Below are 13,882 nucleotides of genomic sequence, written 5' to 3' on the forward strand. Positions count from 1 at the left end.
TTGAACAACCAAGAAAGGCGGTGATCACATAGGAAAATCTAATGGCAAAAAGCTACCCATACCCATGAGCATAGACGACGCTGATGGATTTTAATAATTCGAACCGGCTCTTTTTAGCAGATAATAATTCCAACTCAGTTAATTATCCACAGTAATCCGAACTCTTCCATTTTGTTTGTAAAATAGTCCGCCGTTAAAAAAACATAACCGAGTTAAGTTTTTTTTTCTTCCATATTACAAACCAATGTTTTCGGGCTTTTGATCAGAACGAGGATACGAGTCGATTGATGTAAAACTTACCTCGAAACAATGCTCTAAACGACTTGATTTTTGTTAATTAGAAGTTCAAACACCCGAATTGAAGCACCGTTTTCGTCGTCTAAAACACTGTTTCGAGGTAAGTTTTACATCAATAGCCTCGTATCCTCGTTCTGATCAAAACACCGAAAACATCGGTTTGTAATTTGGAAAAAAAAAACTTAACTCCATTATGTTTTATTAATGGCGGACTATTTTACAAACAAAATGGAAGAGTTCGGATTATTGTGGGTAATTAACTGAGTTGGGATTATTATCGGCCAAAAAGAGCTCATTCAAATTATTAAAATCCTATTTATCTAAAGAAAACTCACTGCACTAAGGCACCGCTGTCAGCGACTCGAACCCATACGGCTGGCAACTCTGACACGAACACGATAACACGACACGAACCTACACGAAGTTATCATGTTTCGTGTTTGACCTTAACAGGTTTCGTGTCTAAAAGAGGTCGACACGATAAGACCTTAACAGGTTTCGTACCCGTTAACCTGTCAAGACCCGTTAAGTACATGTTAATAACTAAAAAAATATAAAATATTATATGTGGGTGTGGACATGGGGTCATCAGTCGTGGGACCTGGGATTAATTATACACAAACACGCGGTTCTTTTTCAACAATCCAAACCCTAATTTTTAAATCTCTCTCACAAACACCACAATTCCCAATCCGGTTCATAGCTTCCCCGATTCAGTCGTGTTTGTGTCTTAAACAGGTCGTGTTCGTGTCTTAATAGGTCATGTTCGTGTCTTAAACAGGTCGTATGATACGTTGGTAATTTTTTCGTGTCTTAACATGTCGTTTCGTGTAACCTGTTTATTAACAGGTTTATGTTCGTGTTTTGAAAATCTGATATGATAAGATTTCGTGTTGTGTTCGTGTTTACGTGTTTCGGGTTCGTGTCTTATGGTATTCGTGTCTTAACCTATTGGGTTGACCTATTGCCAGCCCTACAACCCGTTAAAATGGCCTGTGCAAAACGAAAGTTAACTCGTATAACAAAGCTAAGTATAAACCCCAGCCAAAACCCTAGAAACAAACCTTTCGTCTCGCTCTAACAGAGTTTTGAAAAACCTAAAAGACGAAGATGGAAGCAAGAGAAGAATCAAAGGAGGTGAATATGAATAACAATGTCATGTGTCAGTTAGCAGACCCTGAAGGAAACCCACTGGGTGCTTCCATGTATCTTCCTCAAAGCGTTGGTCCTAAGGAGCTTCACCAGATGGTTAACCAGCTGCTTAACAATGTAAACTTCAATCATCTTTTCTATATCTCTATTCTCTATTGAAATTTATTCTTAATTGTTTGTTTCTGATGATATTCTAATCGAAGATGCATACAGGCTTATGAGTTGTTATGAGTTATGAAGAAAACGTTTTGTTAGATTAGTAATGACAGACAGCATATAGCAACTCCAAATTTATAAGCATTTTTCAATATTACTTACTGCCTCTGCAACACTTTATAATCAGATGTGTAATGTTTGAATAGATAGAGGAAGTATTGCCTATTGTGCTAAGCAGTGTAGATAAATACTGACACATAAATAAACTTAATTTGGTTCGGGATTCTTTGAGAACATTATGGGTATATTGTTGATAAAAAAAAAACCTGGCATGTTTTTTGTTAATGCGTTACCACGGGCAGTTTTATAGGATGCCCGTCATACGCATTTCTGATCTGTACTTGAGAAATAAAAACTTGTTTCTATCAAGGTAAGATTTTTAGTATCAAATTATTTCAAATGCAGTTTATACTTGCCATAGTTATTAAAGGCGTTAGGCGCACTCAAGGCGCATAGGTCTCGCCTGGGGCCTAGGCGCAAGTCGCAAAAAAAGCGCGGGCCTGAGAAAAAAAAGCGTACAGCAAAAAAAACTTAAAATACTTTTATATATTAGAAAATTAATACTATTCTTCAAATAAAATAAAGAGTTAAATGCCATTTTAGTCCCTGTGGTTTGGACCATTTTGCCAGTTTAGTCCAAAGGTTTCATTTTTAACATGTGGGTCCAAAAAGGTTTCATAGTTGCCATTTTAGTCCACTGGATAAACTTCATCCTTTTTTTCTGTTAACGAGAAGGCCAATTCGGTCATTTTATATGGCGGAATTGCTCTTTTAGTTAACAGAATTACATACAAAATGACCGAATTGGCCTTCTCGTTAACAGAAAAAATGGATGAAGTTAACCAAGTGGACTAAAATGGCAACTGTGAAACCTTTTTGGACCCACAGGTTAAAAATGAAACCTTTGGACTAAACTGGCAAAATGGCCCAAACCACAGGGACTAAAATGGCATTTAACTCTAAAATAAAACTAAAGCTATGATATATTTAATATCGTCTTTTAGTACCAAAAGTTATAAAATGCTAGTTTATAAGTGTAGAAAAATAGTTGCCGTTAGATAAAAGTAGAAATCTAGCTGGAATCTTGCCAGAATTTAGAGAATTTGGCCAGAAACTCTCCAGAATGTAGGAATCTTGTTGGAATATGCGCATGAACCGTCCCTCGGAGAATTAAAGGCCAATTGTCTTGACGTAAGACGCAATTGTCTTGACTTAAGGCGCAATTGCCTCGCCTTGCTAAGAAATTGGGCCTAGGCGCAAGAGGCGATGGCTTTTAACAACTATGACTTGCCAGTTTTTTTAAACTTATTTGTTATTATTTTTTTGATCAGATCATTGGGTAAAATAGCCCGTCTAACACCCTAGCAGCTGAGAGAACATTTTAGAGAGAGAAAAACAGCCAGAGGAATTTAGATAGCAAGTCATAGGATTGTAAATGATGAATGGACTGAGGGCATACAATGAATTAGGATTCTTTTTTTTTTGTTGAAGTCATGTACTCTATTTGAATTAGAATCTAAGGAAAGGATTAGGCTATAGCTAGTAGGATAATGAGAAGAAATTACAAATTCCTTTTGATGATTTTTGATGTTTAAATCATAGTCACAGAATTCGCTCAAAATAACACGAATTTCGAATTGGTACGTTTTGTACCATACGAAATTCGTATACGATCCAAATCGCTACCAATTCGCGAATTTAGGGTTTGGTTTGTCGTTTCAATTCGTTTATCCAGATTGTTCCAGTTTGTGTTTCCAGAGCGTTTCAACTGACGGAGATTTCCGGCGCCAGTGCTGCAATATCGGCCAGAAAATAGGAAGGAGGAGATTGGCGGCCGTAACTTGCGTTTCAGCTTTAGGTTTTTAATAAGTTTAGAAACTACATTCAAACCCTTTATCTTTTACCACTTTATATTTAATCCCTAAAACTTTAATTTTTACATATAAAGTGTAAAATTAGTTTACTAATTTGAACATTTAACCTCCTCTATCTTCACTAGTTCACATTTTGTCCTCAAACTTATAAATTTATACATAAAAAATATAAAATAAACTTTATAAATATATATAAATTATGAATAGCTATTTTTTTAATTTTCTACTACCTTATCACTAAACACGAAACAACGGTCTCAATGGTACATCGTACCGGAGCGAACCGCGAATTAGGTACACCGTACCGGATCGTACTGAAATGAACCTACCCCCTCCGTACCGAATTCGTGCCATCTAGCGAATCGCGAACCCGAACCGAAGCGAACTGCGAATTAGGTGACTATGGTTTAAATCATGTAACTATAATAGTTATGTCAAAGTGAAAGAGTTACCTAGTTCTGAAATTGTGTGAAATAAGGGTACTTAGGAAAGATGTAGTACAATTGGTTGTGTTTTATATGATTGATGGGAATGTATTTGTTCATTGCAATTGGTTACAAGCACTTCATTGCATAGTTGTCAATAGCGATCGCTACGACCGCTATAGCGAATAGCGTGGCGTATAGGTCCATGCTCGCTATATGGTCTGTAGCGATAGATAGCGGCCTTTTTTTCTTTTTTTTTTTCAACATAAATAGCAATTAAATATAGCTATAAATTAGCTGGTTTTTAGGTTTTTGTTAAATACATGTAAAAGTGCGTATATACCAGGGCATTTTGGGGTGAGGTTTGGCTACAAAGTCTATTTTTCCTACAAAGTGTACAAAGTTATAAAACACCACAATTTCAGCCATAAAACACACTCCAAACCCACAAATAACACAAGCAAGATCACTAAAACACAATATCCAAACTCTAACAATCCTTAAAAACTTCAAACACACCATCGTACAGCTATGAATATTAAACACAACATGATCATCTACATAAAACACAGTAATACTAGTCATTCGATAATCAAAGCCTTATCAACAAAACACAACACAAAACCCACAAATATGGTGTTTTAGTAATCCCCACTGTGTTATTTGTGGGTTTTGAGTGTGTTATATGGTCGACATTATGGTCTTTTATAACTTTTTACACTTTGTAGGAAAAATGGACTTTGTAGCCAACTCCCACTCATTTTGATATAATGTACATATTAATTTTTTTTTTAAATTCTAGTGTATCGCTATCTATAAAATAGCTCCTGCTACTTATTACTATTCGCTATGTAGCATATAGGTACCTTATCGCTATTTGTCGCTATTCGCCATTAACAACTATGCTTCATTGTAGTGAAAGATAGAATTTAACCGGGGTGTTAAGAAAACTGTTGAAATTGACGGAACCGCCCAAATATTTAACCTATATTGTTTTCGGAATATGTAGTTATGTTAATGCATTACAACCATGAACTACGTTATCATTTTAAAACTTTTAATACAAACTAATGATTTTGAAAAAAATAAAAAGTTGGTTCATACCATTAAAACAGAACCGCCAAACCAGCTGGTGTGGTTGACCCACCCAACCTGGTCGGTTCGGTCAAGAATATTTGTCAGATCCATCCATACCGGATTGTGAACACTTCTAGAGTTGAAGGGCAGTTATTGTACACTTTGTCCTTTCCAAAATATTACATTCTTTTCGTCTTCCAAAACGATCAATAAAACTTTAAGCGTTTGGTTCTTTCAGGAGGAGAAGCTGCCTTATGCCTTTTATATATCCGACAAAGAGCTTGTTGTACAACTGGGCGAGTATTTGCAGAAGCATAAAGGTAAACAAGTGTAATATAGTGTCAAAACTTTTTTTGTTGTATTATTTGGTTGCCAAATATTTAACACCATTGTGACTTTTTTTCAGTTTCTGTGGAGAAGGCAGTCACAATAGTGTATCAACCCCAGGCTGTCTTCCGCATTCGTCCAGTTAATCGTTGTTCTTCTACAATTGCTGGTATATTTATTGTATTTTGTGGATCTTTTTAGTTTTTTTGTTTGTAAGCAATAAAGCATGTGTGCGTGTGTGTATATATATATATAGAGAGAGAGAAAGTATATTGTACTTCAAGGCTTAACCTACATTAACATACATGACAAAAAATATAACGTGCGTTATTATCATAGAACGTGCGTGATTATAGTCCCATGCGTGATTATGTGATCCCATGCGTGATTATGTGGTCCCATGCGTGATTATACCCCTGATCCAACGGTTACCATTGTCTCCTACGTGATGTATGATAAGGCTTTTTGTATGTTAACCTTACTCTATATATATATATATATATATATATATATATATATATATATATATATATATATATATATATAGGGTAGGGCTAGATAGAAAACCCTATATATATAAAAAACCCGAGAAAACCCAAGCTTCCGACATTTTTTTTTTTGAAAAAAATAACACATGTAATATACATGTTTTTAAGACTTTTGGGCCAAAAAAATCAAAAAAGCGCCGAAGGGATATTTAAAAAAAAAAAAAACAAGTTTCAGCAATTTTCAGCGAAATTATGTCTTTTTTGCTTAACACGTGTTAGGAGCTGAAATTTGTTTATTTTTTTTTTAAAAATCCCTTCGGCGCTTTTTTGTTTTTTTTGGCCCAAAACACTCTAAAACATGTATATTACATGTGTAATTTTTTTCAAAAAAAAAAAAAATGTCGGGAGGTTGGGTAAAAATGGCTTCCCATTGGGGTTTCCAGAGTTTTCTAAGAATTTTAGAGTTTTTTATCTAGCATTATCCTATATATATATATATATATATATATATATATATATATATATATATATATATATATATATATATATATATATATATATATATATATATATATATAGGGTAAGGTTCATGCGAGAACCACCTTTATTGCGAGAACCGCGAGAACCAATGTGAACACAACCTTAAAATAGCTAAAAAAACCTACCCCCCCCCCCCCCCCCCCCCCAAGCTAAAATGCTAAAAACTAAACCCCCAAAAAACCTAAAAGAATAAAAAAAATCTAATTTTTTTTAATATTTTTGGCTACTAAAAGTAGCGATTTTTTTATAAAAAATATTAAAAAAAAAGTTTTTTGTGTGTTTTTTAGCTATTTTTAGGCATTTTTGGTTGTGTTCACATTGGTTCTCGCGGTTCTCGCAATAAAGGGTGGTTCCTAACGGATCTTTGTAATTTTGCTGTTGCAGGTCACACAGAGGCTGTACTTTCAGTTGCTTTTAGTCCTGATGGACAACACTTGGCTAGCGGTTCAGGTGACACAACGGTTCGCCTGTGGGACTTAAATACCCAAACACCCCTGTTCACTTGTACAGGTTAGATACTAGCATAAATTTTTTACTTTGCTTAAAGAGACGAAAAAACAAATATTTGACATTGATTTCTTTATTAAAACTTCGGTATAACAAGCGCATTATAGCTCATCTGGATTTCTTTACTATAACAGAACTTGTATGTAAAGCTGTACCGAATAGTCAAATACTAATAACGCGAGATCTTTAATTATCGTGTTGCACGTTTATTTAGGGCACAAGAATTGGGTTCTTTGTATCGCTTGGTCACCAGACGGTAAGCATCTTGTTAGTGGAAGCAAGTCTGGAGAACTACAATGCTGGGACCCACTGACCGGAAAACCGTCTGGCAATCTGCTCACCGTAAGATCTTTTTAACTATCTTCACCTAATCCAGAAAGAATTCATAATAAATTTTGAAATATGTTATTTATTGGTGAAAGCGAGTTTTCTTGGTTATGATTTATTTTATACTGAGATACACCTTATTGTGAACTAAAAAATCGATATTTATAACTTTTACTTGCATGATCTTTTAAAATTGAGTAAAGTACACGGATGGTCCCTGTGGTTTACCAAAATTTTGGATTTGGTCCCTATCCAAAAGTACACAGATAGTCCCTGTGGTTTGAACTTTGTAACACGTTTAGTCGCCAATTTTTTTCCAAAAGTACCTATGCAGTTAATATTGGTGATATATCGGTTATATCGGTTCCCTAGTAAAATATCGGTGTCAAATATCGGTCAGAATATCAGTACAGATAATATCGGCGATATTGACCGATATAACCGATATATCACCGATATTTGACCGATATGACTGATATATCACCGATATATCACTGAATTATTAGTGGTAAATTGCTATATATATAAATCCTTCATTATATTAATATTACCGATATCCCACCGATATCTCACCGAGATAACCTATATCTCAAATATCGGTCCTTGACCAATATCCGATATTTTATCGCATTAACTGCATGGATCTGTGGTTTGCACTTTGTAACGTGTTTAGTCCCTAACTTGGACCCTGCTAAAACCTTTAGATTTGTTGGCTGTGGACTTAATGCGTTACAAAGTGCAAACCACAGGGACCACTCTTGTACTTTACTCTGTTAAATTTGTTAAAATTTTGATATTAAGATGCATGAATATGTTTTTTTTTTCTCTGCGGACTGATTTATTAATTTTACAACGTTTCAGGGACACAAGAAATGGATTACCGGTATATCTTGGGAACCATTACACCTCAGCTCACCATGTCGTCGCTTTGTCAGCTCTAGCAAAGACGGTGATGCAAGAATATGGGATGTTACGTTAAGGAGAAGTGTTATATGTCTTAGTGGCCACACTCTTGCTGTAACTTGTGTAAAATGGGGTGGAGATGGATTCATATATACAGGGTATATAATATATGCTATACCAAACTATAATTATATTTTTCATTACTCTCAATGCGTTTTTCCCCATAGATAAATTAACTCGCATTATTATATAAACACCAATAAACGCAATTTACAAGTAACAACATTTATTAAAACTTTATTCTTGGTACAGATCTCAAGACTGTACAATCAAAGTGTGGGAAACTACTCAAGGGAAGTTGATTCGTGAATTAAAGGTACAACTGAAATTATTGTTATCTAAGGCGATATTTGTGTAAGCTTTAGTTATACTTATCTATGTAGACGCGCGCTTTAATATAGCAACATTTGGCCCCAATTAAGGCACCATCTACAATCATTTTCTTGACAATTTAGTATCCATGCAAATTTTGAGTCCATAATGTAGTCGGTTTGAACCTGAGCTATAAGTTCAACTATAGAAACTAAAGATGAAAAACATGTGTGGGTCTTGTGCTAGTGCTGCAAACGAGCCGAGCCTGAGTTCGAGGTTTAGTTCGTTTAATTTATGAAAGCTGGAGCGCGGCTCGATTTTGTTTCTAAAGCTCAAGCTCGGCCTGTAGGTAGCTTCTTGGGCTCGGCGTGTTTATTAATTATTAATTAATTTATATTAATTATAATTCTTATTTTCATATATAGTTTTTGTTATTTTTTCATAATTTTATAAATAGTAATTATTATTTACATATATATTTAATATATATGGGGAAGGTTCATCGGGGAACACTAAAAAAGTGGGGAACAGCGGGGAACCGACTCAAACGAACTCCGATTGGACTCATTCCAGCGGCGTTGGAACCGGCTCGTCGAACCCTAACTAAGATCTCTTAACCCTAAACCCTAAATCCTAACTCCTAAACTCTAAACCCTAAAGCTAAAAAATAAGGCTAAAACCTAAGCTAAACCGTAAAATCTAAACTATAAACCCTAAAAGCTAAACACTAAAGGCTAAACCTAAAGCTAAACCCTAAAGCTAAACCCTGAAGCTAAACCCTAAAGCTAAACCCTAAACCCTAAAGCTAAACCCTAAAACTAAACCCTAAAGCTAAACCCTAAAAGCCAAACCCTAATATATTTAGGGTTCATGGGTTATGATTTAGGGTTTAGGGTTAAGAGATCCTAGTTAGGGTTCGACGAGCCGGTTCCAACGCCGCTGGAATGAGTCCAATCGGAGTTCATTTGAGTCGGTTCCCCACTGTTCCTCACTTTTTTAGTGTTCCCCAATGAACCTCACACTAATATATTAATTATAATTATATATATACCGGGCTTGTTTACTAAACAAGTTTGTTTTTAGGCTCGGGCTTGTTTAAGCTCTGCTCGTTTTGAGCTTATTTTTGAACCGAGATCGAGTAGCTTATATATTATATCTCTGAAAACTTACGTAATACCATGTTTACCTGACCAAAGCAATTATTATCAAATATACCCATTCAAAATACTTAAAGTTGTATAATTACTCGTGTAATAAATACAGATTATAATATGATCATTATACACTTCTCTTTTGCGTTACACTCCAAACTCTCATATCGTAATGTAAGTTTTAAAAGGTATAAATTTAAAAATGGGTATATTTAATAGGGTAGGGTTCATGCGAGAACCACCTTTATTGCGAGAACCGCGAGAACCAATGTGAACACAACAAAATAAACCCACTACACCACCAAAAACCTAAAAAAACCTACCCCCCCCCCCCCCACCCCAACAAGCTAAATGCTAAAAACTAAACCCCCAAAAAACCTAAAAAAATCTAAAAAACACGCAAAATTTAATTTTTTATTTAAATCGCTACTTTTAGTAGACAAAAAATTTTTTTGTTGGCAAGTTTTTGAGAGGGGTATATGAATTATCCCTGTTGGTTTAAAAAATAAGTGACTTGTTAATAATAATATGATTATAATAATCAAGTTATTTTGGTAATAATATAATATTTTTGCGGGTTGAAACAACAGGGTCATGGACACTGGGTGAATTCTCTGGCATTAAGCACAGAGTATGTTCTTAGAACTGGTGCTTTTGATCATACACGCAAACAATATTCATCTCCGGAAGAAATGAAGAAGGTAACTTTTCGTTTTGTAAATAGCGGTTTTTCTTTTGAGAAGCATAAAAGGAATAAAGTTATATTCTGTTATTACAACAGGCAGCTTTAGAAAGATACAACAAAATGAAGGGTGATGCTCCTGAAAGATTGGTTTCAGGCAGCGATGATTTCACCATGTTTCTCTGGGAACCATCTGTCAGCAAGCACCCTAAAACCCGAATGACGGGTCATCAACAGGTACCACTTTCATGCAGGAGTCTAGCGGAGCCGAGTCCGAGCTCACTTAAGCTTGCGTTTGGCTCGTTCCGTGTTCTATGTTTGAAGCTCGAGCTCGGCTTGTTTGTTATTTATTTAATATATTTTTTTTACGCATGTAATCATACAAAATAATATATAGTTATTTTATCAAATACAAAAGACTCTTAACGTGCGGCGGTACGTGACCAGTATAACGTGCGTAAATATGCAAATAGCGTGCGTAATTAGGATTAACCCAACCCATGCGTAATTATGCAAATAACGTGCGTAATTAGGGTTTAACCCAACTCCATGCGTAATTATGCAAATAACGTGTGAAATATGTATTATATAACGTACGCAATTATGCAAAGTTAGCTACTATTGTGCCACCGCGTTCAATTGAAGGTCTAGATTAGATCGGATGTGTGGTTGAGATGCTCGCATTCGCATCGCACGATAAGGTGGTCTTGTACGTTAACCGGCCTCTTATTTGTAATTATAGATAATAAAAATTATTATTTTTGTATAAATAATAGGCTTGTTTATGCTCACGGGACTCGTCAAGATCGGTATATGAAGCTCGAGCTCGTTAAGCTCGACTCGTTTCGAGCTTTTAATGATCACATCTCGAGTAGCTCACGAGCGGCTCGACTCGTTTTCACTTCTACTTTTACGTGAAAATCGACAATAAAAACTAAATTGAACTTTACATAATCTGTTGAAAAATTCTTATTTCATACAGCTGGTAAATCATGTTTACTTTTCACCTGACGGGCAATGGATCGCGAGTGCTTCATTTGATAAATCTGTCAAGTTATGGAATGGAATTACTGGGAAGTTTGTTGCCGCCTTTCGGGGTCACGTGGGTCCGGTTTATCAGATAAGGTCAGATTCCCTTTTTTTCGCATTTATACATAGTTGTTATAAATATTGTTTAGCTTCTCACGAGCTGTGGTTTTGTGCAGCTGGTCTGCTGACAGTAGGCTTCTCCTGAGTGGTAGCAAAGACTCTACATTAAAGGTAACATCATTTTTCTTTGTAAGTTTTGAAAAAGGGTTTGTAAAACAAGCAAGGTTTAAAAAAACGGAAACGAGTTTCGAGGCGTTTTCACTTCGCCTCACGAGGCGTAAGCCTCGAGGCGAACCGAGGCGTAAGCCCGAGGCGGAATTAAAAATAAATATAAATATTATATATCATATAAAAGTAGTAATACTAACTAAATTCATCATCAGATTCATCAAAATAATCAAAAACACACATAAAAAAGACCGAAATTGCTTGAAATTGACACAAAAACACGAAAACATCAAAAACAAATATCTAAAACCCCTGAGGCGCACCTGAGGCGCAGCCTTTTAAGCGCCTCAACCCCTCTGAGGCGCACAAACAGTAGAAACCCCCTGAGGCGCGCCTCAGAATCTTTTTTTGGCCGTTTCGCCTTGAGGCACGCCTCAGCCTCAGCCGTTTTTAAAACCATGAAAACAAGTAGCTTATTTTATGTCTTGTTAAACTGTTGGGTTCACTTTGCAAATTTGTACGTCTTGAAGTTATTAAGAGGGCGTTTGGGATTACGTTTTGAAGTGATTATTTAATTATGCGTTTGTAAAACATAAATAATCTAAAAAAGTGTTTGGATGAAAAAGTGATTATCTGCCTCCAAAACGCAGTTTTGGAGAAGCATGTACCTACATGCTTTTTTCAAAACGCAGTTTTGAAAACGCAAAATCTATTTTGAAAATGCAACACCAAACAGCCCCTAAACTGATTGAATTAGTGGATTCGCTGATTCATAACTGGTGGGAGACTGCAAATTCAGTGATAAGTTTTATTTGTTTTTTCTTTTATTTTAAGTCTCATTAATATATAATTTAGTTTTTTTCTAATAATTTTTAATATTTAATAAAATTCTAAATATGTAGTGTTTTTCAGCTCTATTTTTTCTGCATTTCGATTTAAATTATTTTGAAAGCTACCAAAAATACTATATTTTGAATACAACTCAGTTCTTAGTAATATCTATATATAAGTAGACTAAAAATTAGAACTGAACAACATTGTACGTGTGTGTGTGTATTAAAATTTGAATGTTACAAAGATTAGAAAAAATCAAATTTATAAGTTTAATAGTAATTTGAAAGAAAAAAGAAAATAAAATATATATCACTGAATTTAGCCTTCAACAGGTTGAGTTCATGGTTTATGACTTTATGAATAACAAATCCACTAGATTTACAACACATTAAAAACCTACTAGTTTTACACACCCGTTTTCCAAAACATTCTATTTTACCGAAAATTCCCTTGATATAAACTCAATCGGGTTATTCTTTTTCTAGGTTTGGGACGTGCGGACACAGAAATTAAAACAAGACCTTCCTGGTCATGAAGATGAGGTTTGCTTGTTTGTTTGTTTTTTTTTTACTTGAAGATAAATGTAAATAGCAAGAACAAAGGCCATTTGGACAAGAAGGTAACTATCGATCTTTTGTTGTTAAGGTTTTTTCTGTAGATTGGAGCCCCGATGGTGAGAAGGTAGCATCGGGTGGTAGGGATAGAGTTTTGAAGCTATGGATGGGATAAATTGTGTCGTTAAGGGAAGAAAGCTTTTGGTATATGAAGTTGTACACGGACCATTTTCTGCTCTGATGTCATAGTTTGCTATGGATTCATGGTCCTTCACGACTGCGAATGAATTAATGGCTATGAACGATGACGGAAGCACCTGTGACAAGGTTTGCATCGAATCAATGGCTTAAAGGGTGACTAGAATTTGACTAGAACAAGGTTGTTGGAACGAGGGTTGTTTTTTTTTTTTTTAATATTCAAAAGATAGAAAAATGAAAAGATATGTTATTTATTTTTACTGTTTACATTTAATTCTTTTAAGAAATGTTGCATGCAATAGGAAGAAATATTTTGGAGTATTAGAGCTTCTCGGATTATTGAAGAAACGATTCTTACAAGTGTTAAAACTTGGTTTATAATATTAGCAACTTGTTAACACGAGGTTTGTCTTTTCATGCTCGTTTGTGGTGTGGATACAAATATACGAGTTTTTTGTTTTTTTTTTCAGTTTCTTGTCATCGACTCCCGGTTAAAGGTGCACATATTATGATATATACCCGTTTCTGGTTGAAACCGGGTCGTGATGGATCAACAAAAGGCAAAACCGGTTCGGGTCTATTTTTTCCAGGTTGAAATCGGTTTCTAAGTATAGGGTTGCGACCCGCTTTCAACCTTGCGAGTTACGGGTTGGTTGTTCCCTGATCGGTTTTTGTTGGGCTTAAAAAAACTAATGGGTTTA

At 35.2% G+C, this 13,882-nt stretch overlaps 1 protein-coding gene across 1 annotated transcript; it reads left to right on the top strand.

The window, feature by feature from the left end:
* The first annotated feature begins 1,320 nt into the window (after window positions 1-1,320).
* On the top strand, window positions 1,321-13,541 carry LOC110922011 (notchless protein homolog). The gene is made up of 13 exons (XM_022166340.2): window positions 1,321-1,566; window positions 5,280-5,361; window positions 5,448-5,537; window positions 6,781-6,906; window positions 7,118-7,245; window positions 8,092-8,291; window positions 8,446-8,509; window positions 10,247-10,357; window positions 10,438-10,575; window positions 11,321-11,463; window positions 11,544-11,598; window positions 12,915-12,971; window positions 13,075-13,541. Exons 1-13 carry the CDS (start codon window positions 1,408-1,410, stop codon window positions 13,156-13,158), a joined length of 1,437 nt encoding a protein of 478 aa, XP_022022032.1. The 5' UTR covers window positions 1,321-1,407; the 3' UTR covers window positions 13,159-13,541.
* Window positions 13,542-13,882: the final 341 nt, after the last annotated feature.

This window comes from Helianthus annuus, chromosome 17 (assembly GCF_002127325.2).
Source record: "Helianthus annuus cultivar XRQ/B chromosome 17, HanXRQr2.0-SUNRISE, whole genome shotgun sequence".
Classification (NCBI taxonomy): domain Eukaryota; kingdom Viridiplantae; phylum Streptophyta; class Magnoliopsida; order Asterales; family Asteraceae; genus Helianthus; species Helianthus annuus.